This window comes from Balaenoptera ricei, chromosome 6 (genome assembly GCF_028023285.1).
Source record: "Balaenoptera ricei isolate mBalRic1 chromosome 6, mBalRic1.hap2, whole genome shotgun sequence".
In the NCBI taxonomy this organism is placed as follows: Eukaryota; Metazoa; Chordata; class Mammalia; order Artiodactyla; family Balaenopteridae; genus Balaenoptera; species Balaenoptera ricei.
The window spans coordinates 103,528,249-103,552,085 of record NC_082644.1 but is presented as its reverse complement, the minus strand read 5'-3'; the positions used below and the strand labels follow the sequence as shown (position 1 = coordinate 103,552,085).

General features: G+C 48.7%; 1 protein-coding gene across 4 annotated transcripts in view; it reads left to right on the top strand.

Annotated features, from left to right (window-relative positions):
• The first annotated feature begins 975 nt into the window (after nt 1-975).
• WHRN (whirlin) overlaps nt 976-23,837 on the top strand; it is an 88,947-nt gene continuing 66,085 nt past the window's right edge. For all 4 annotated transcript variants that reach the window (XM_059925444.1, XM_059925443.1, XM_059925442.1 and 1 more), the window contains exon 1: nt 976-2,457. In XM_059925444.1, coding sequence (XP_059781427.1) covers nt 1,837-2,457 — 621 coding nt within the window. In that variant the 5' untranslated portion in view covers nt 976-1,836. The remainder of the gene's footprint in view (nt 2,458-23,837) is intronic.

Genomic DNA, 23,837 nt, shown 5'->3' with positions numbered 1-23,837 from the left:
GTAGGTGTGTGTGTATGTGTGTGTGTGTGTGTTGGGGTCACTACTGGGCTCCTTAGAAAGTCACCTCTGAATAAAAGCACAGGCTTCCCTTAGATTGTATTGGGGGGTGATGGGGATGAGAGTCTCTAAACCAGCCTTGGAGTATCTTCCCATTTGTCTTGGTATGGGAAGGCATAGAATACTTTTTTCCCAACCCACTTCATACACATTTTTAAAAAATGTTTATTTTGAGATAATTGTAGATTCACATGCAGTTGTAAGGAATAATACAGACATCCCATATACCCTTCACCCGGTTTCCCCCAGTGTTGACAAGATCATAACCCTGATCCTGACATTGATACAATCCACCCACCTTATTCCGATATCTCCAGTTTTCTATTTTATCTGCATGTGTGTGTGTTGTGTCCACTTTATATTTGTGAAAACGTTTTTCCCACCTACTGGAGATCGGGCAGGGGTCCAGTCTGATCTATCCCTGCACTGGAGTTGGCTCCTGCAGACACCAGTATATGCTTGAAGAGATAGGTTTCTTGCACACAGTAGGTGCCCAACAATCGTGCACATAAACACATGAACTTGAATGTTAGTGTGTGCAAAAAGGGACCGCGAGCTTTCAAGGTGAAAACTGAGCCTGAAGCATTTAGTATTTTAGGGTCAAAAAGTTGGTTATTCCCCGCCCCCCGCCATTGTGAATTAGCTAGCTGGCTAGTTGCACCAAAGCGATCCTGACGAACAGGCTTCCATCGCGGAAAAGCAGTTTTTGAGGTCCAGCCCCCCGGCCCGCGGCTGGAGAAGTGGGGAGACTCGCATTATTCTCCCACCCCTACCCCCACTTTCGCCCCTTTCTTCCCTGGGGTTGGACTGTTTCACCCCGTCTCCAGGCAACCGCCAGGCTCGAAGCCGGACGTCATTTCCTGAAGAGCCCGCCGGGGGGAGGGGGCGGGAGAGGGGGAGGGGCAAGGGGGCGGGGCCAAGACTGGGCTGGCGAAAGCGACGGCGTCGGAACTCGCTGGAAGATCGGCCCCGGGCTGCTCAACAGTTCTCAAAGTCCCGGCTCGCGGGCGCGCGGCTCCGTCTGCGCGCGGGTGGTTCGGGGGGCGCAGGGGTACCCGGGCTGCTGCCTCCCAGGGCTGCCCCGGACATGCCCCGCACCCCCTGCCGGACGCCCGTGCGGCTCCATCAGCTGCGATTCGGGGGACTCTGGGACTAGAGCGCCCCCCACCCCAACTTATGACTTTGGGGCCCCCCAGCCCGAGAGGAACGGGCGGCCCGGCTGGGGGAGCCCCGGGCATGGTGTGACGGGGCGGTCAGCTTAGCTGGGCACCCCCCACCCCACTGCAGCCACCCGTCGTCTCTGTGCCCTCCAGAATGTAGCTGCTCTCTCCGCGTCCCCCCGGGCTCCAGCCGCAGTAGCCGCGACCTCCGGGCTCCAGCCGCCAACTCCTTGTCCCTTGGGACCCCGCCGCCGTCTCCGCCTTGCCCGGACTCCAGCCTCTGTCTCCGCGTCCTCTGGACTCCAGCCTCCGTCTCTGCGCCCCGAGGACTCCAGTTTCGCGACACCCTCCGTCTTCGCGCGCCCGGGACTCTAGCACTGGTCTCCGCGATACCCCCAGGATTCAGGCACTGTTTCCGTGCCCAGCCCAAGCCTAGACTCCGGCCGCCGTCTCTGCGTCTCCCCGGATCCAGCCCCTGTCTCGGCGTCCCCCCAGCTCCAAAACCCGGACTTCGGCTGCGATCTCCGCGCTCCCGGGGATCCAGCTGTCGCGCCAGTGCCAGCGAGTGCAGCGGCTGCCCCACCGCGCGCCCCGAGTCCGCCCGGCCCTCGGCGGGGACATGAACGCGCAGCTGGACGGCCTGTCGGTGAGCTCGTCCTCCACCGGCTCTTTGGGCTCCGCGGCCGGGGCGGGCGGCGGCGGCGGGGGCGCGGGGCTGCGACTGCTGTCTGCCAACGTGCGCCAGCTGCACCAGGCGCTGACGGCGCTGCTGAGCGAGCCGGAGCGGGAGCAGTTCACGCACTGTCTGAACGCCTACCACGCGCGCCGCAACGTCTTCGACCTGGTGCGCACCCTGCGCGTGCTGCTGGACAGCCCGGTCAAGCGGCGTCTGCTGCCCATGCTGCGGCTGGTCATCCCGCGCTCCGACCAGCTGCTCTTCGACCAGTACACTGCCGAGGGTCTCTACCTGCCCGCCACCGCCTCCTACAGGCAACCCAGCTGGGGCGGCCCCGACGGCGCGGGGCCCGGGGAGGTGCGCCTAGTGAGCCTGCGGCGCGCCAAGGCCCACGAGGGCTTGGGCTTCAGCATCCGCGGGGGCTCGGAGCATGGCGTGGGCATCTATGTGTCGCTGGTGGAGCCAGGCTCTCTGGCCGAGAAGGAAGGGCTGCGAGTGGGGGACCAGATTCTGCGTGTCAACGACAGATCCCTGGCCCGGGTGACCCACGCTGAGGCCGTCAAGGTAGGGCTCTGGTTTGGGGATGAGTACGGGGCAGAGTGGCGAAGCTCCTCATATTGGCAGTAACTCCATGCTGTGTGTCCTTAGGCAAATCGCTTGACCTTTCTGGGTCCCATTTTTCTTAAAAGTATTTCTTTAAAACAGGAACATCTAGTTTTTTGAGCAAATAGATGCCAGGCACTTGGGATATAGTGATGGGCAAAACGGACATGGACCCTGCCTTCGTGGGGCATAAAGGCTAGTGCGTGGGAGACAGGCATTATCAAATACTTAGGCAAATGTGTGATTACAAAGTGCGAAAGGGGCTATGGGTTCTTATGAGCGTTAAAAGAGAGAAGGTCTCTGCTTGGCATATAGTTAGTTATCAGTGGGTGACCTCCCCTTCTGCTGTTGTTATTCTCATTATTCTCTAGGGTTTTGCCCCTGAAAGAAAGTTTTGTTAGTGTCAGAGTGGTCCAAGGAGTCTGGTCTGGTGACCCACAGAGTTCTGGCCTGACCCTGCTGTTTATTGAACCAGGCCATGTATCTTGGGACACGTCACTTGCCCCCTCATAACCTCTGGTTCTCACTTGGACTGTAAGTGTCTCTAACGTTGTTGGGAAGGAGGCGTCTGCCTGAATGTCAAAAATAAATTCCCCAACCCCTTGAGAGAAGTTGTACTTTTTGTGTCTGTTAATTGAGAAAAATAACCTCCTGACAACTAGCTCTTAGGGATTTAATCATGCTGTTTAAAGGAATGTACATGTTTGCTGATCTCGTGCCCAGGGCTATTGCAGATCAACTGGAGTATGAGGTGGAGAGCGTTTGGTTTATGTGTGGATTCAGGGATCCCTTGCAGGGGTATACACACACACACACACACACACACACACACCCCACCACCACCACCACCACGACCTTTGTGTGCAAGAAATGAAGAGTTCTGGGGAAAAGGAACAGTGACACAATCTGCTTCTGCAGGGAAAATGCTTCCCAGGGGATCGGGGCGGCCTGTGACCCAGCTTCTCACCACCCCACCACTCGCCCCTGCCTCGGGTCCCCTCTATGCAGGTGTTTTGGACTCCAGCGGAGGGCCTGCAGGCTGCTGGGGAACGCTTAGGCAGCAGAGGTCCCCGGGCTACTTCCTGTGTCTGTTGATGACCTGTGGCCAGGTGCATCTTGAACCCACTTCCTGACTGTTCAGCTGGGGCCTGACCATCCTCTGACCTTGGCTTCCCTCATTTGCTTCCTGATCTGTCTGCCCCTCAGGGAGGCCCCTGAGGATTTTAGAAACTTCTTCACTGCTTCTGAAAAAAGACGGATGAGTTTATATTGTTCAAGGGTGCAGCGGACAAAGCTCCTTGTGGGTTTCAGGACATCCTCCTGTCTGTCTCCTCCCCCCAGCCAATCTCTTCCTGTTATCTGACATTCCACCTATTTATAAAGAAATAATCCATTAGCCTTTGACCCTAAAAGGTCTGGAGTTCCCAGATGATCCATTTATACTTGGAAGATACTTGATCCAAATGGTCATTTATAAACGTGGATTCAATTTTAGCGGCAGTTTAAAAGGACTCAGGTAGCTTAATCATCACAAGGTGATAGACTTGAGAAAGGCCTCTGGTAACATGGACTTTCAAAACACTGAGTCTCCCTTCAGTTCCCACCCCAGACTCTGCGGCACCTCTAAGGCTGGAGCTGCTCAGTTGTGAGTTTCCGATAGGCCCTCCCCCATCTCGTTGATGGCGCTCTGCATCTTCTCCCTGAACGTCCCTCGACTACGCCAAGGTGCTGCTACCGGGTGACTCAGAGCAGCCCCAGGCCTTAATTAGCTCCTGTGTTTCCTCTTGTTGCTTCCAGAGTCAGACCTGAACTCTCTTGGAATAGCTTTTGAAGCTCCCGAACTGCCCTTGCTGGGGGGGCGGGGGGCGGGGTGGTGTTGATAGGAGCAGAACTGCCCTGGGATGGGTGAGAGCCAGTGCCATCCGGGCAGCTCCTTATCGCTGTCACTTTTCCTGAACAGGCTGAGGGAACACTTGCCTCTCGGGTGACCCTCTTCCTTCCGGCCAGTGCCAGACACATAACCAGCCTGGAGCACACCCCTTTGGACCCTTCAGAAGCAACAGGCAAACGAGTGCTGCTTTGTGTCACCTTAACTCCAGGGAGAAAGGGGGACGGACTTTCCATGGATGGAATTTAAAACGGAGGAGGCGGCACCTCATCGCTGAGGCCTCAGGAGGGCCTGGGCTTGCAGGATAGGCGGGAGTTTCAGGGACAGTTTAGAACACTTGCAGCTGTTGACACATTTCCACGAAATTGAAGGTGTTAAGTCCCTTAACTGAAAGCCCGAAGAGGCCCCGGCTTCTCTATGAGGTACAAACTGCCCTTAACCGGGATTTCTGCCCTTCCAGCCCCTCTTTATAAGCTACGGTGCAGGGATTTTAACTTCAGATTTTATTCAAATGGCACCAGTGTTTCTGCTTCTGTCCTTCTTCTGTTCCAGGATATCACGTTGCATTTAGTAGGAGACGTGTTTTCTTTTTTCTTCTTCTTCAATTTTATTTTATTCATTTGTTGATTTTTTGCTTCCTCCCACAGTTTTATTGAAGTATAGCTGGCAAGTAAAAAGTGTATGTATTTAAGGTATACAATGGGATATTTGATACACCTTTATATCGCAAAATGATTACCACAATTAAGCTAATTCACATATCCATCACTTCACAGTTACTTTATTTTCATGGTAAGAACACTTAAGATGTACTCACTTAGTAAATTTTAAGAATACAGTTCAGAATTATTAACTGTAGTCACCGTGCTGTGCATTAGATCCTTAGCACCTACTCATCTTATAACTGGAATTTTTACCAATATCTCCCCTTTCCCCCACCCCCAAACCCTGGCAACCACTATGCTACTCTCTACTTTCATGAGGTCAATGTCTTTAGATTCCACTTATAAGTGAGATCATACAGTATTTGTCCTTCTGTGTCTGGCTTATTTTACTTAGTATAACGTCCTCCAGGTTCATCTGTGTTGTCACAAATGGCAAGATTTCCTTTTTTAAATGGCTGAATAATATTCCATTGTATATAAATATATGCCACCTTTACTTTCTCCCTTCATCTGTCAGTAGACACTTAGGTTGTTTCCATGTTTTGGGTATTGAGGAGATATGTTTTCAATCTTGAAATCTTTATTTTTCCTCTGCAGGTAGAAAGTGGGGAAAGATCCTCTGAGCTTTTCAAAGGAGAGATTAATTGTGTGTGTGTGTGTGTGTGTGTGTGTGTGTGTGTATAAAGAAAATTAAATTTTAGGAATCAAATTCCTTAAGAGTTGATGAATCAGAGAGGGTCACCTCCTCTCAGTGAACAGAGGAGATTGAGTATACAAGGGTTCTTCCACTTCTCTTCTGACAAATTAAGTATCCATTGTTAGGGCAAGTTCAGTGAGGATTTTATCCTCTGTCTGGTGGGGCTCCCATCCCTCTCTTGAAGCCTATTTGCTAAATCAGCAGGGACAGGTGCGGATAAGGCAAGCCATTTACTATTTGCAATTATGTTGAAACGTTTGATTTTTGAAAAGTGTATCTTGAACGAACAGGAGCCAAGCTAATAATAATAAAAAAGTAGATCTTTCAAAGATTTTCAGCCAAAAATGCTTGATAAATTGGCCAAGAAGTCCACAGGCCAGGGATGTTGCATTGGACTCTGCTGCACATTTGTTATGTGACCTTGGGCCAGTCACTGACTCTCTACGGGTCCTAGGGTGGATGAGCCAGGCAGTCTGTGATTTGCTCGGTATGTACTACACAGAGGCGTTTAGAGTGTCTAATCCGGTGTTTTCTTGTTCTTTTGGAATTGATTTCGTTTATCGCAGAGTAAAGAAAGTTGGCTAACGATTGGGAGACAAGAATCTTGGCACTCTTGGGTAGCCTCCTACCAAATCAAGAAATTGATGGCTTACACACTGTGCTGACGAGAAGTTGACTGTTGTCCCTCAACCCAAGAACACTAACCCTTGTGCCATTCCAGAGTAAATGAGAAAACGACAACAGGACTGTGGCATGCCCAGCACCACCCTGGGAGCAGTCAAAATCAAATTCACTCACGCACTTGCTTTCTGAGTCCCTGATTCTTCTGGTAGCAGAAAGCGGGGTATCCATGTGCCGCCGGGATGTGTGTGTATGGGTGCGTGTGTTTCATCTCGATAAAAATTAAACGGCTTCATTACAGTCTCTGAATCCCCCCAGGTGCATCCAAGGAGCATATTAGAATTTGAAACGTTCCAGAAGTTTAAAACAGTGGCTGGCCCTTTCATTTAGTTAGAGTTATCACACCCTCCCTTCCTTTGCATAATAACCTGGGAAGAATCTGTCTGTATTAATATAAGTTATTGTATTTGGTCTGGCACATTCTAAATGACACATTTGTCATCTTCCCATTGTACATGGTTGGCTGAAGCCATTACAAATTATCACCACTTCCAACTTTGTGTCTGAAATGCAGCTCCTCCTCCCCTGTCTCATTCCTGTCTTCCAATTTGGAAACCATGGGTAATGTGTTCGTGGGGACACACAGGCTTTCCTCTGGCTCTGCACTCACGCTTGGGTCCTCTGAGTCCTGCCAGCAATGACATGTTGAAAGCTCACTATTAATAAAACTATTATTGAATAGATGTTTGGTTGCTGGGCCCAGAGCGTGAGGCAGTACCTTGAGAGGGTGCATTTCTTTAATTTAGTCTTGTGTATTTATTTGGCTCAAGGTTTTAGAAAATGATGGTGCCTTTCAACTGGTTATTTGCGGTTCAAATCAAAGAAGCATTTTCTAGGGTGGAAGAGAATGCCTTTATTTGTTTTTTTCAGGATTGATATTTTTATAGTAGAAGATTCCTGCCTCCTGACTTTAAGCTGGACGGGAAAGAGATGTAGAATCACTCCAGCGCTAGCTTCTTGTTTTTCCCCCTCCCCCTCCCGACAAACCCAGTTGTTTATTACCTGCCGTAGATTCATCATTTAGATGGAGCTACAAAGATAAGTATGATCCTTTAACCCCCGACCAACTGGATTTTGTGCGCGGTGCTACTTCCCACCTCCGCCTGCCTTCAGCCACAAGACACCCAGTCTGTACGCACCTGTCAAGTGCACGCAGCCCCTTGCCTGCCTGTCGGCTCGTGCTTGCCGCACATGTGCATCTCCGAGTCCTAATCCCCCCCGCCACCCTTCAAAGGGCTTTGCACTAAAGCAGGCGTTCCTGGGGATTAGGCTCCAACTGGCTTTCCAGCAAGGTTCTTGGATGACCTGGAAGGGCAGTGTTTGGTCTCCACGGCTTAGGGACCCCGGACTAGTGCCCAGCAAGGACCAGAGAATCTGATTAGAAGGAATGACATTTCATGGCTAGAGGTAGCTGCAGGCTGCAATACAAATCTTTCAAAACCGATTCTATTTCTTCCTTTTTTCTTTTTCTTTAAAAACCCCCAAGCAAGAATCTGATGTTAATGTTGAGCTCACACAGAGTTCTAATTGCGCCCCAGGGCAGGGGCCGCCTTTTCAAGATTCCTGTGCTGCAGACATTTCCATTTTACAGCAGGGCAGGTGGAAAGGGCGCAAAGAGCAAGAATCAGCCTCTCCATTTGCTTCCCGTGCACTCGGGCATCAGCTGCAGGAGGCAGCACCATGGGGTCGGTGCACTTGTGTCTTAACCTTGCTTTCCGGAACACTACTGGGAAGAGAGGAGGCTGACTTAGTGTGTGTCTACTGTATGATGGGTGCCTTCTCCCCCCACAGGGAAGGCAGGGAGGTCAGGAGGGTCGTGCCCAAGGAGGTGAAATTGACTAGCCCAGGGTCACCATTGGGATTAGGAGTTAAGTAGCCCTTTTGCCTTACCTCCCCGCCTGGAACCCAGCCCCTAGGGTTATGTACCTGTCCTTCTGGAAGGCAATGCCAGCCCCCTGCTGGAAGGCAGGCAGACGGCACATTTTGTGCCTGACATTCAGGGGGCCTTTTAAAAACTATCCAAAGGCTTCATTTTACTAAGTGGGGAGTCTGATGCTTACATGTCGAGAGAAAGTGGCATGTTTTAGTCCAGCCTGTCATCAGGCAGAGCCGTTTGTCCGCTGGTGCTGTAAGCAGCGCTTACCACACCCAGGCCTGTGGCTTGTACTTGGAAATCAGAGATGACCAGTATACAGCCCGTGCCCTCAGGGAGTCATGAGGGGGACTTGGATCCATCCATGGCCACAGGTCACCAAGTGCTGTTGTTTTTTGTTTTTTTAAATTAATTAATTAATTAATTTATGGCTGCATTGGGTCTTCGTTGCTGTGCGTGAGCTTTCTCTAGTTGCAGCGAGCGGGGGGCTACTCTTCGTTGTGGTGCCCGGGCTTCTCATTGCGGTGGCTTCTCGTGTTGCGGAGCACGGGCTCTAGGCGCGCGAGCTTCAGTAGTTGTGGTGCACGGGCTCAGTAGTTGTGGCTCGCGGGCTTAGTTGCTCCGCGGCATATGGGATCTTCCTGGACCAGGGATTGAACCCGTGTCCCCTGCGTTGGCAGGCGGATTCCCAACCACTGCGCCACCAGGGAAGTCCCACCGAGTGTTTTAAGTGCCGTGACATCTGCATGCTTCTGCATCCCTGCCACCCTCTCCAAAGCAGCATCGCCCCAACCCCCCCAACTCCTCCATCCTTGTACCCTGCTTTAATTTCCTTCAGCACACTTGTCACTACCAGAAGGACATTTTACTGTTTATCATCTGCCTTCCCCACTTCGAGTAAGCTCCACGAGAACTGAAATTTGACCTGCATTACTCACTGACACACCCCCAGCACCTCCACGGTGCCTGGCACACAGTAGGTGTTTTAATAAATAAATATTTGCTGAATGAATGGAATGATCTTACTCCCAATACAATGCTGGTGACTTCAGGATTCCTTGGTTCTTGAGTGTGATTGCTTAAGAAAGTCTGTGGGTTGCAGTGTACTGGGTGCTGGATAGAAAAATCAAGGAAAGCCATAGGCTCTACTGCGTGCTGTACCAGGAAGCTGGCTGTGTGGCTCTGGGCAGGTCACGTGACATCTCTGAACCTCAGCTTCGGAACTGTGAAATGGGCAGAGCTACCTCCCACTTGCCTCCTTCCCAGGACGGCTGTAGGGATCAAATGAGTTAATAGGTATGAAAACCTACTGAATAGGAAACCCTCTAATACCATTTAAGTGAAAGACCTTAAAAAAAAAGTGTGGTCTGTGACGGTGGGCAATAGCTTTTTTTTTTTTTAATATATTTATTTTATTTACTTTTTATTTTTGGCTGCGTTGGGTCTTCGTTGCTGCACGCGGGCTTTCTCTAGTTGTGGTGAGCAGGGGCTGCTCTTCATTGTGGAGCACAGGCTCTAGGCGCAGGGGCTTCAGTATTTGTGGCATGTGGGCTCGGTAGTTGTGGCTCGCAGGCTCTGGAGCACCGGCTCAGTACTTGTGGCGCACGGGCTTAGTTGCTCTGCGGCATGTGGGATCTTCCCGGACCAGGGCTCTGAACCCGTGTCCCCTGCATTGGCAGGCGGATTCCTAACCACTGCGCCACCAGGGAGGCCCTGGGCAATAGCTTTTTCCAACGTCTGCAGCCCAAATCGACCCTAAGAGACACCTTCAGTTATTTGATTTGTCACTTTGCTTTCAATTTAAAAATCACATTCCCAGAAGTGGGTTATTTCCACAGCCTGACTGTGTCTGAGATTCCAAAATAGAATCATTTATGCATTCTGAAGCAATCAATGAACCAATTTCGGGTGAGATATATCTTCTATATCTTCTGGCTTTTTATTATTAAAAAAAAAAAAAAGAAACACTTCAGGTTTCAAGAAACCTCAACGTTTCAGGTGAAGGGCAAGTTCCTACTAATCACATGTATGTTTCAAAGCTGCTTTATCTGAGAATGCATAAATGGGTTTTTTTCTTCTTTTCCAGTCCCAGCCCCTTTGCCTCCTTCCCCCTTTGAGAATTTGTGTTCCTTCTGCTAAATTGGCTGTGGTACTGCTTCAGCTGGCAGCCAGTTTCATAGTTATTTTTCCTTTCTACCTGAGTTTTCATAATATCAGCATCCTCTCAACTTTGAATGCAAAGCAAATAGATCAGCCTCCCATAAACAAGTCCCAAGCTGTCCTCTTTACGGTACTTTTAAGCTGCAGGCTACAGGGAAGAACATAGTAAAGTGACATCAAAAGTGTGTTTCCAGACACCCAGGGGTTGGGGCCTTAAAAGTGGTGGTTCACAAATTAACAAGCCTCCCCCAGACAAGTCTTAACCACTCTGAGGTTTGGGAAGCACATCTTTCTTTTGGATTCCACCCCTTTCCCCCACCCCACCCCCATTTATATCCACATAAAGACTTGATCAGAAAGGTGGATCGAGCCTGTCCCCATCCTTAGCTGTTTCGGAGCACAATTCCAGATGTGCAAGGTCAGCTGATATATTGGAAAATCAAGAGAAGGGAGGTCTGTACCCAAGAGGTAACTTTTGGAGATGGACCTGGGTTCATCTGACAGTGTACTTGGCTGTGACCTTGAGCAACTCCCTTTGCCTGTCTGTGACTCAGACTCCCACACTGGTGAGCCTGGTTCCCCGTCCTTACAAACAGGTCACTGACGCCGTTGCACATCAAAAGTTTGAGAAATAAGGATGTAGAGGTCCCACTGAAAGGATTGAAATGAAAAATGCTATCGACTGAATTTGGCTGGCTTTGAAAGTTTTCCGTTGTGCCTGTTGAAAGACAAAGAAAAAATGTATTTGGAAGAAAACTCTGGAACTTGGGACTTTCGTGATCCATTGTAGATGTTTGAATTGCACAGTCATTTACTAAATGTAATCAATATTCCCACATAGACAGAGTTTCTTTAAAAATGTAATTGCTCCTATCTGGATGTTGGCATCTGCATTTTCATTTTACAGCAGTAATCAAGCCCAGGGATTGAATGGAATTGTATGCCGCGACCTCCCTTAAAAATGTCGGGAGGCAAGACAGATGCATGGCCCAGAGGCCAGCGTGTGACAGCCTTGTCCCCCGATCAGCTGCATGCCCAACCTTGTTCCCCAGCGTCCTTCCCTGTTGGGCGCCCCAGGGGCCCTGACGAGGAGGCAGAGGAGTTAGCTGTTTCCAGAACCCGTTTAAGCAATTAATGCAGGTGAAAGTGGTGATTTGACAACATGGGCATCCGCACTTTAAAAAAAAACCCTGTAATTTATTTGAACCACTTCTGCAATGGTGTTCTAGGCTTCATTAAGAGATTTCTGATTAAGAAAAGAAAAGAATAGAAAAGTGGTCCAGCTATCAGAAATTAACCTCCCATGTAGGCAGGGAAGCTTCGCTCAGAAGTCCTTGGGGAGGGGTTTTCCTTCTGCCATTTCCATCCTCCTGGCCCCAGATGGAGGGTGTGGTGTCCTTTGGTGTGTCTGGACCCAGCATGACCTTTATGCTTTTCTTCATCTCTCTTCCGCCTCCCTCTTCTTTCTTCTTGGGTTCCCCAAACCTCTCCCAGATTTTCCCCAACTCTCCTGAACCCTCTCCCCCTTCCAAGAGTCCTTCCAAATCCTGAGATTTTTAAGTCTGCTGGGCACGTCAGGATGTTCAGATCGCCCACAAATTCCTTCCCCTCTTCCCCCAAATGTCTGTCTCTTCACCCATCTCCTAGCAGTGTGGTCTCTGAACAGGATCTGTCCTCCCTTTAGTTTATTTATTTATTTTTATTTATAGTTTCAGTTCTTCTCTCGTATTAACAACAACTTTATTTGCCCTGGAAGCCCTGGCTCATCTCTGACCCTCTGATGGCACCTCTCCACTCACCTGCAAATCGTGGACATTTCCCAAGTTAGTAACTTGACCTGCTCCTCTTCTCCATGGTCCCCGTTGGGGATCGCACCGGCGCTGGCGGGGTTAGACTCTCTGGGGCTGACCTCTCCCCAGCGGGTCTCAAACCACTCCTCCCCCGCCGTCGCCACTGCCGGGCCTCAGAGGCCTCCTTGCTGTCTGTCTGTCTCCCATCTTGCTCACCTGCCGCCCAGTCCATTCTGCACCCTGGAAGCAGGGTGAACTTTCTAAACTTGGGTCTGATCCAGCCATGCCCTGCCTAGTGCCTCGCACCGGAGCTGGGAGCCCGTGGGGCAGAGGCCGAGCCCCTCACCCTGATGTTCGGGCTGCCCATGATCCGATCCCTTTGTACCCACAGACAGTGCTTTTCTCCGGCTGTTCCCAAGTGCAGTTCACAGTTGGCCAGACAAGCAGCACGCCCTCCTCTGAAACACGGCTTTGTTTCTCTCCACCCGTTGACATCCGCGGCCCCAGTGCATCCTCCCAGCAGCCCTGCCGCCCACATGCAGCTGCCCCATCCGCGAGAAACCTTCCCTTCTCCCCTCCCCTTCCTCCGGGTAGTGGCCTCCTTCACTCTGTTGTGACACAGGGTATATACTTCCTAGTGTTTTCTTGTGTTGCTCTGCGGACAATAATAACCTTTGTATATATAAATTCACTTAAACATCACGATAGCCCTGTCAGGTAGGTACCACGTTTATTTGCTTCATTTTGCAAAACTACAAAGAATTTGTCACTTGCCTGTTGTCACAAAGATGGAAAGTGGCAGAGTCAGGATTTAAACCCAGATTTTGTTGACTTGAGGGAATGTATCCATCACCCCAGCACCGGAAAGAGGCAACATCCTTCTGTGCTTGAACCTGGGCTCTAGAGCCAGACGCTCTGGGTTTGAAGCCCAGCTCTGCCACTTTGTACTGTAGGGCCTTGAACAAGCTTCTTAACCTCTCTGATTCTTAGATTCCTCTTCAATAAAATTGTGATGGGAATAATAGTCAAATGGCAAGCAAGTTACTTAACTTCTCTGTTCCATTTCCTCATCTCTAAAATAGGGATATTGATGGCATTGCAGGTAACGTATTGAAGCACTGGGCACATCTATTAATTTGAACATTGAATGATTACCCACTATGTTCACTCCACTGTGTTGGGTCTGTTTTCCTACCAGGTGATGTTCTACTTCGTATAAAATACATAGCACACAAGATGCTTACAAGCCTATAATACTGAGCACACTCATAAATATGGCCACGTGGAGGGTCCTCTGTGTGCCACCAGGAACTCTGCTCGGGCTTCACACACCGACTCTTCACACAGCCCCCCGGGGAGAGGAAACCGAGCATCTGGGAGGGGAAGTGACCAGTCACCTGCACACAGATGGGAGGTCGCAGGACCCGATTTGAACCCAGCTCTTTATGCCTCCAAAGCATTGCTCTTGGCCACTGCTCTCGACAGCTTCTGAGAAGCGGGGTGTAAGCCCCGGTGCTGGCCAGACCTGGGGTTTAGTAAATGTACGCTTCTTCCCCAATTTTTTCCATTTGGCATGAAAAGCCATGAGGAACCAGACCACCCAGGCCACAGCCGCCCTGCCCCTTCCTGGGAAAGCTCTATGCATGTCATTGACTAAACCTTAGGTACAGAGGTGGCAGTGGGCACTCCTTGCCTCCCTTCCTTGTCCCCCTCTCTTATCTCTCTCACCATGCCCTGACCTTTGTCAGGATTTTATTTTGTGCAGTCTGTGGAAATTCCCTAACTAGATAACTGTGACCTCACCTCAACCCCCGTTAGGATAAACCTGTAACTTATGAAATCATCTCACTGGATGGTGGAGGCTTGAATCTGTCTTGCTGTCTGCCATCTGGGCAGGATGAGGACAGAGTCTCCTCGGCCTTGTGTAGAAGACTGGTGGCCATTGCAGACTGGGTAAATCAAAGACCGTTTTGTTCAGTTCATAGGAAACATGAGGAGTAGAGGAGTCTGGGCTTTTAAAAATAAAATGTGTGTGTGTGTGTGTTAATGACCTAAGAGATACGGGTTCAATTTAGAAAACTTAGAAACCCCAGAAAAACACAAAGGAAAAAACCCCCCAGATCTTGATAATCCCCTCCACCCAGAAACAGTCACTGTGGACAATTTGATTCCTGTCTGTTCAGTCCCCTGTGTGCCTGTGTGTGTAAATTTGCACTGGGAACCCTCTATAAAACGGCCACTCTGAACGTGGTCATGGATCCTGCCTCTTTCACCAGACAATGTATCAGGACTGTTTTCCCACCTTGATAAATGTTTCTCGAAAATGATTTTTAATGATTGCATAATATATCATAGCAAAGGGGTACATGGTTTATTTAACTAATTTCTTCTTGTTGGACTGTTTTTTTAAAAAAACATTATCCATATTTCTGCTTTAAACATCCTTGCACATTAATCTTTAAGCACATCTCTAATAATTCTTTGGACTGTCTCTCTAGAGGTGGCATTGGCTCAGGGGATAGGCAGATTTCTATTTTATTTTATTTTATTTTATTTACTTATTTATTTTTGGTTGCGCTGGGTCTTCGTTGCTGCACTTGGGCTTTTCTGTAGTTGCGGCAAGCGGGGGCTACTCTTCGTTGGGGTGCGCGGGCTTCTCATTGTGGTGGCTTCTCTTGTTGCAGAGCACGGGCTCTAGGCATGTGGGCTTCAGTAGTTGTGGCACGTGGGCTCAGTAGTTGTGGCTCATGGGCCCTAGAGCGCAGGCTCAGTAGTTGTGGCACACGAGCTTAGTTGCTCCACGGCACATGGGATCTTCCCGGACCAGGGCATGAACCTGTGTGCCCTGCACTGGCAGGTGGATTCTTAACCATTGTGCCACCAGGGAAGCCCGGATAGGCAGATTTTTAAGACTTGGGTGGATGTTGCCAAAGTGCTCTTGGGAAGGAGTTTGTTTTTATTACAGTCCCTCCTCCCAGCATTAGCAGTGTATGAGACGCCTCATTTTTCCCCAGCCTTGCCAACACTGGATATCGTATTTCTTTTCCATTTTTGACAATCTGATCGACAAAATGTATCCTACTCTGATTTGCGTAATTTAAATAGTGAAGTTGAACTGCTTTGCATGTTTATTGTTTGTATAGCTGTATATACATATATATATAGAATGTATAGAATATATATAGAATATATAGAGTGTATAGAATATATCATATATCTTATACATATATAGATATATAATACATATATAAAACATTTATTTGGTGTATAACTTTTTGATGTTCTTTGCCCATTGAATCACAAGAATTTGACATCTCCATGTCATCAAATCTATCAGCCTTTTTCTTTATCATATCTCCTGGGTAGATTGTTAGGAGGTGGTTGATTCATCCACCTTGAATTCAGATTCTTCAGTCTAAGGGTGAATTAAATTGGAAGCCCATCCCCGTATTAACTGAGAATGCACAGAAAGTAATGACAGACGGGAATGTGGAGAGTCAGCAAGGAGAATACTCCCCATCCACGTATCTACTCGTGCACTGAGAAAATGATATTGAAATAAACTGATTTTCCTGATGGATGGATGCGCTATGGACATTGATTCTAGACAGCAAAGCAGTCCATTGCAAACCCATCGAGGCACATCTGGTGACTATATTTATGACTCCTAGAATCTTGTTAGTTCCTCCTTAAAGGAAAAAAGAAAAGAATAAAGAGACAAAATTTAAAAGAACATTTGTAAAGCAATTTACTTAAATTATAAGAGACTAAAAGCCAGGCTTAGTGGATAATTGAAGAATTGCAGTAAAAAGGAATCAGTATCTTTCTGGAATCGCTCTGTCCTCATCTTGTGAATTGTTTTGCAAAGGGAGGGTCACTCTGTCACTATCTTGTAAATTTCTCATAGCATTATCGCCAAGGGCAACATTTTTTTCCCTCTCTTTGATCCTTCATGTTTTTCCTTTTCACACAGCCTTAGCTCGCTAAGACATTTAGGGGCAAAGATACTGGAGAGCAGGGGTTTTGAAATTTCAGGTCCCCGTTCCAGCCTCTGGGATCCTGGCATTCCCAGCACTGGAGCAAGGGTTTCCTTCTGCATCTTCACACTGAGCCTTTGGAGAAGGTCAAACTCATAAAGAAAAGAGAATGAGGGGAATGCACAGTTGATTTTTGAAAATCTACTTAGTAATTTCCCAACTAAAGGCAAGTTTAAACATCATTACGAAAACTGAAAAGGAGAAAAGAAGATGCAGATATTCCCACCCTCCCTAACTAGTCATCACTTCTCTGCCATCTCCCCTGGCCTTTATCTCTATGTATTCACATTTCCTCAGTGGTTTAATTACCTTCCTCCTTTCATTTTTGCTTCATACATATGTTGTCATGGTGCTTCCTGACCCTTATGTGGAGCTGCATTTCTGGGAGGGGGTCTTGGATGGGCTCACACAGCTGCTCTGCAGTCCACTTGATTTTCCCTGGGGTGCACCAGCTCAAGGAGGTGAAGTGGCCTCAAAGAGCCAGAACTGATGCCCATGTCGTGACACCGCTTTGCCCAGATCCTGGCCCCCTGATGGGCATACAGACATCAGGTACGCTGCAATTAAGCTGCCCTTCTTGGAGATACCATTAATTCTTACCACACTACTGCCCGCTGATGTCAACATTCCACAAGAAGATAGACTGATAATGTTTGGACTTTTGTTTGTAAATGACATGCATTCTTAGACCAAAGTCAGCAGCAGCAAAGTATTTCTGGGAAGTGGAAGAAGAGAGGTAGGATGAGAAAGCAGAGTTACTGCCCAAGTGTCTGTGAAAAATATCTCTGCTTCCAGCTACGTATAGAAGATGTCTAATTCTTGAGATGTCCTTCAGCATTCATTCAGACACTTGGCAGTTGTTTTACTGAGCACCTTCTATGTGACTGGTGTGATTTATCACCCTCTTTAAACTCTACATATCCCATGTACTTATTTGTTAATATATTTGTAGTTAATATTACTTCCTACTTCAAAAATAACTGAGTGACTTAACCTAAAAAGCATATCGTGAAAGAGGCACGTGAAAGAGGGATCAGAAACCATATTGAAAAGTGTATTGTGTGTGTGTGTGTGTGTGTGTGCACGTGCACGCGCGCACGTGTTCACACACACAGGCATGTGTGAGGTGGTGCCTTTATAGGAATGATATTTCATAATCAAATGGAATTCTGAGCTTCCTAGCAACCAAGGCAAAAAGAGAAATTAATACATATTTTTTAGATTCTATAGAGAACTCATTGGTACTTCAGGAGAGGTAAAATTCCTCATTGGCAGTCAATTTCAAGAGGAAGGAAGTCAATTTCAGGAGGAAGGCAATTTCAGTTGCATTTTTCATTGTCTCTCGTTTTATGTGGAATCACCCACCATCTCCTATCTTTCATATTTATTGATACATCTGTGACCAAACCAGAAGAATTTCCTGTCTTCTCCATCTATTGAGAAAGATGTGGATAAAATAATCACTTATATAAGTGAGTACGCTGAGATACGTACTTTCAGGGACGGGGAGCAGTACGTGAAAATAGCTTGGAGCACTTGATACTATAAGGAAGGCTAGGTGGCAGGGCAGGAGATGAGGCTGGCCGGGCAGCAGGACCAGCTGTGCAGGCCTGAGAGGCACTGGGAGAGTTTGGGGCAGGGCAGGGAGGGTCCCACTTGCATTTTAAAAGGATGTCTGGACACCCTGCAGAGACTAATTTTGAAGGCTGAGAGAGGAGGCTAGAACGCTGTTGCAGTTAGCGGTCCCTGTAAGAGGTAATAATTAACACAGACAAAAATGTGGTGCAGAGGAAGGAGCTCTGAAGACAGAGTGTTAATTAGGGCTTTACTTTCTCATGACATTAAAATATGCCACAGGGGCAGAGAGTCCACACACCAATTTCTGTCCTCCCTCAAAGTGGGGCTAATGGGGAGGGTCTTCCCTGTGCCTATGGCTGCACCTGGGACCAGTTCAGGGTTCAAGAGCACAAGGCCTCTCATTTATTTACAGCCTGTAAGTCCACGCTCCCTTTTCAGATCCTCTCCTTGTCCATCTTGTGAGGCCAAGACGTAGGATAGGCCTCGTGTTATTTGAACCTTCTTGAACTACTGGTAAGAGATGTATGAGTTTGGAGAATCCAAGATTCAAGTCCAAGCCCAGCCTCTTATCCTCTGTGTGACCTTACATAAGACACTTAAGCACCCAGATGTTCTTTCTTCATATGTGCACTGGGAAGAATAAAACGCGTGGTCATTGCAGTAATTTTGCTGTTATCAATAATATTAACCACCATTTGCTGAGCACCTGCTATATGCCATGCCCAGTGCAAGATGCTTTGTGTACATTATCTTGTCTGTCCTCATTTTGTCCACACATGTCCATAAGGGTAGGCATTAGTAGCCCCATTTAACAGGTGAGAAAACTGAGGCTTGGAGGGCTTAAGGAACTTGCCTGAACTCTCATAGCTAGGAAGACGTGGAACTATGTCTGGGAATGGTTTTCTAGTGAGTATACCTTTTACTGAAAAACTCTTGAGGGATCCTCCCCCTCAGCCACCTTTTTATTTTGATGCTTTATAATACTTTGGTCCCCAGAAGGGATTGGAAGATAGAGCCAAGATTTGCCTAAACGGGGAGATTTCTGGAGCCTGTGGAAGAAGGCATGAAAGAGGATGGATCCCTGCGCCACAGTGAGCTCTGCTTCGGGAAAAGATCGCTGCACAGCCCTCACCCAGTCCCATCCACAGCGCCCATAGATGGGGGGCATTCAGGCCTCCTATAGGTCCAGGTTTCACAGTGCTGCCTCCTGCAGGTAATTATAGGAACTACACAGAGAGGGACAGGGTTGCATACGAAAAACAGACAGCCCACTGCCTCTGGGATTCCACTTTTCTCTGGTGTAGAGAATTAGATGCACGTGTGCTCCAAGATGCACGTAAAAGTATGTTATTGCAGATTGCTCGTGCTGGCAAAAATGAGAAGCAACATAAATGTCCAGCAATAGGGGAGTGGGAATTCAGTGGTTGTGCATCTCTGCCAGGGAATGCCATGTAGTGTTGGAAGAGGTGATCTTTTGAGGAAGGAGCTTCAAAATATATTTTTAGCTGAAAAAAAAAAGATATCAATGAAATCTTAAGTATGAGTCAGCCTGTGTAAACCTCAGACAACAATAGTTTTGTGTGTGAACATCCACGTGTTTGTAAAATGCACACAAGAAGTCGGGAAGGATAGACACCAGAATGTAGCTGTGTGTGGTTACCATGGATGGTGAATTGAGACTTCTACTCTGGGTTCTCTGTAATAATAACACCTAACCCTTCTGTACCTCTTACCTATCTTCCAGGCACTAAACACTTTATGTATATTAACTAATTTAATCCTCACCACTGCCCTGTGAGATAATACTACTATTATCCCGTCTTATGCCTGGGAAACTGGGGTACAGACTGGCTAAGTAACTTGCCTGAGGTTGCCATCGGCGGGTAGCAGAGCCGGGATGGGAATCCTTGCAGCCCTGCTTCAGAGCTGCGGCTCTTAACCATTCCCTCTTCTGCTTCTCTCTCCGCATTCCACGTGTGTCTGAGGTGTGTATGCTCACGTGAGTGTGCAGAAGCATGGAATGGTGACCCAGGGCTGCCTGAGCCCCAGGCTAGTGCACTGCTCTTTCTGTGGCCTCATTTGAACAAATTCCTGGGGGCTGCCTGGCATCTCGAAAGCCCAGTGAACATCTTGAATGAATGAGCAAATGAATGAAATGAATGAATGGGTAAGTAAGTGAAGGAGAAGAAGCAGGGGGAGGGTATAAAGAAAACAGAACATGCATTGTGCCTTAAGGAACTTGTCTTGTAGTCTTAGAGACAGAATGTGTGCAGGTGATGCAGAGGCTATAGTATAGATGGCAACAAAAACATACAAGTGTGCTGGGTGCTCTCCGAGAAGGGGAGTCACTCACTATCTAGGAAGGCTTCCTGGAGGCGGTGGGAAAGGGGCTGAGTGTCAAAAGGCGGGGCTGATATGAGGAAGTGTGGATTAAAGGAAAGAAGGACGTTTCTGAAGAGGAGGAAAGTTGGGAGGGAGGGGCTAGAGTTGCTCATGTATTTGTATCCATGTAGATGGGAGGTTTAGAAAATTTCTAGGGCTTTTGTTTGGGAGAAGAAGCTGGCAGACTTAGGAAGGGAATTCATGTGCATTTACTACCTCCTCTGTGCTATGTACTTTATAGGTAGTTTACATTATCTTAATAATCCTTACAACAGTTGCATTTTAAATGCAGAAACAGGCACAGAGAGGTTAGGTTATTTGCTCTGTGCCACACAGCAGGTCAACCTCAGAGCCAGGATTGGTGCCCAGTGAGTCTGAACCCAAAGCCCAACTAGGCAAGGTGGGGTCAGGAAGAGCAGGGTAGCACCATCCTTCCCTCTCTTCCCCATCACTAACCTGGGTCTTAGACCAGCTCCCCTTCCTGAGTTTGAGTGATCTGTTCCCCAGAAGAGAAAACCTTGCCCTGAAATAAGCTGGATGGCTCACCATTATATGTCCTTACTCGAGACTTTTCTGAAACACTTCTTTTGTACCTGCCCCTCCAGACAATAGTCTAATGGTCTTGTGACGTTGTGCTTGCACTTTGGTGCATGTTTTTGAACACGGGAGCGTGTGTGCATCTGCCATGCTAACACCCCGCCCCCCAGTCCCTTCACATTGTAGCCGTCTCCAGTCTATTTCTCAGTCCTCTGCTGAGCAGAGAATTCTATCGCCTGGCCTGTGATTTTGGGGTATCGGAGTCAGCTCCGAAGAGCTGCCTCCTGAGAGCATTAATCCAAGTAGCAAAGTTATTAAGTTTGAAGACATACACATATAATTTACATTTCTACAATCATAGCACGCAGTCTGAGTAGTCATCTGGTGATAGGTCGTATCTTAGCCATGCCACCTGCCAGGTCAGATCGAGATTTCCGTGATCTGACCTGGTGGAATGCTGGTAAGCCCCTCGGTCGAGTTTCATCCGTAAATGTGATAACACGCAGGGGAGCAGAGGACTCTGGTGACGGTTCTTGCTTGCAGTGGACTTTCCCTAGATCTCATGGGATTTTTTTTAGCCTTAGCTCATTGAATTCTTAAAAGTATCAGGCACTGTGCTAATAGGGTTCCTCTACCTAAAGAGAGAGCAGAAAAGAGATCTTCATTTTACAGGAGGGAAACAGATGAACAGAGAGGTTTGGTAACTTGTGTGAGGTGGCACAGCTTATAAGCAATTGATTTAGGAGACTGGCTGATGCTGCAGGTTGCTGCAGCAGGAGAGGGGTGTGGTTGACAGTCACCAACAGTCACAGGCAGAGCACGCAGGCTGCTTTAGGGTAGCTTTTGGATGTGATTTACCGCACATAAGCAGCTGCCTACAAAGAGCAGGGAAATACAGTGGTAGTCCCATTGGAGTGTGTCCCCCCAGCCCTCAGGTCCCTTTGAAGGTCCCTCTGCTGCCCATGATAGTGCCGAGTTGGGGTGTGCATCCTGCAACACCTGAGATGCTCCATCTGCCCTTCTGGTGTTTTCTTAAACCCTTTTGGTCCCTCCCAGTTGATATGGAACCTCAGAGCCTCCAGGCTCAAGATCTGGTTCAGGGACCTGATAGCAACTTCTTTTCTTCTAAATACAGAGGACATTGAAGTTTAACTTGGGGCAGGACCTTAGCAATCAGGGATTCCAACCCGTTCATTGCCAGTTGGCAAAACCGAGGCCCAGCAAGAGGAGGACGTAGCCCCCGACCACCCAGCAGGACAGTGGCACAACAGGGACATGCCTGGGTCTCGGTTTCACAGCCGGAGTTCTTTCTAGTTTACCCTACTGCATAGGGCTGCTTGCTACTGAGGCTCGCCAGTGAGAGAAGCCACCAGTTCTGTGAAATGAATGGCCTGGGCACCTAAGCACACTATCCTCCAGATGGCCTGAGCCTCGGGGATTAAGGTAGCAATGGTGAGTAAGTATGGGAGGCAGGTGGAAGGGTTATCAGGGCAAGAAAGCACCAGCCAGCTCTTTTTAGGAATTAACCCCTCCGTTCAGTGACACCTTTTAAAATAAGCAAGCGGTTGTTTGTAAAAAAAAGGAAACAAGAAGGCAATGAGAAAGTAGAAACTGAGTTCCTAGACCATCCCCTCCTCCTCGCCTTCCCTGCGTGACACACAAGGTTTAGTCAAAGCACAATGGATGGAGGCCTTCCCTCGGGGTTCTAATGGCCACGGCACCAAGACCATATTCCCAGAGCCTGCTTGGATGTGGAAAGTGCTGTCTCAGAAATCTCGTTTTTTCTTCAGTTTTGCCAGGAAAATAAAGATGCATGATGACGCAGTGGATGATGATATTCGTGCTCTCCAAGACCCAATGAAAGCCCATATTTACCCCCCCAAAGAGCCAATATCAGAGGTTCCAGAATGGTCTAGGCTTGAGTGGCCGTCAGATTTTCTGGTCCCACAGGCTTGTGATGGGGAAACTGAGGTGCAGAGGCGAAGAGGCTTGTCCAGGGCTGGCCTCCTGTGTCTGGGCTGTACCCTCTCAGTCCCTCCCCATCTCGGGTTGCCAGTGTCCCCCTTCTGTACCACACTGGGGACGGGCAGCACTTGGGAGACTCAGTGACCTCCCAGGCCCTCTCCGGCGCCAGCTCTCCGTGGTGTTCTCATCAAGGTCATTAACATCCTCTCCGTTCTCAAGGTTGCTGCTTGCCTATTTATAGAACTGACCAAGAGAATGCCACTATTGCCAGCGATACAGAATACAAATCAAGCACTGTGCGTTGGTTTTCATTCTCTCAGACACCTCTTTTTTTTTTTTTTTTTTTTTTTTAACTCCTTGGGCAATGCTTATCTGCGCCTGGTTTCCCTTCTCAATGTGGACACTCCTGGGAGGAGAGGCGAGTGGGCTCTGCTACCTGCTGACCCCCCACTGTGTGCAGAGGCCCGGCCCTCAAGCACACTGTTTCGTTTAACCCACGCAGTCCTGAGAGGTGGGCAGTGTCTGCATCCCACATGTGCTGCTTTCAGAGAGGAAGCAGCCGGCCCCAGGGCTCCTGACCTACAAGTGACAGAAGCGACTTAAATCCAGTTCTGCCCAAATCCACAACGTCCATTCTTTCCACTTGCCTTCCCCGTTCCTAATTCCAGCGCAGCCTTCCGGATCAGATGAGGAAGGTGGCTGCAGGGTGATGCCTGTGCGTGCTGTGGTTCTTTGGAGGCCATATATGTGCTTTCTCATCCAGTCAGGGCAACCAGGTTTTTCTGAGGACCTACTGTGCGCCTGACAGAGCCTTGTCTCTCTCCAGGCTGCAGGTGCCACGAGGATATGCCCACTTTGCTCTCTCCAGGCCCGGCACACAGTAGGCTCGGTGAGCCCTTGTTGATGAGTGATGGGGCTCAGACTCACCGTCTGTCCAGGGAAGGGAGCAAAGAAGAGGCAGGCCAGTTGGAGCAGCCTCAGAGCCGCAGCAGTGCCTTCACGGAGGAGGGAGCAGGGGGCAGGGCACAAGGGTCGGGAAGACCGCTCAGCGGCTGCAGTGGCTTCTGCGGCTGGTGCCCATGCCCTGA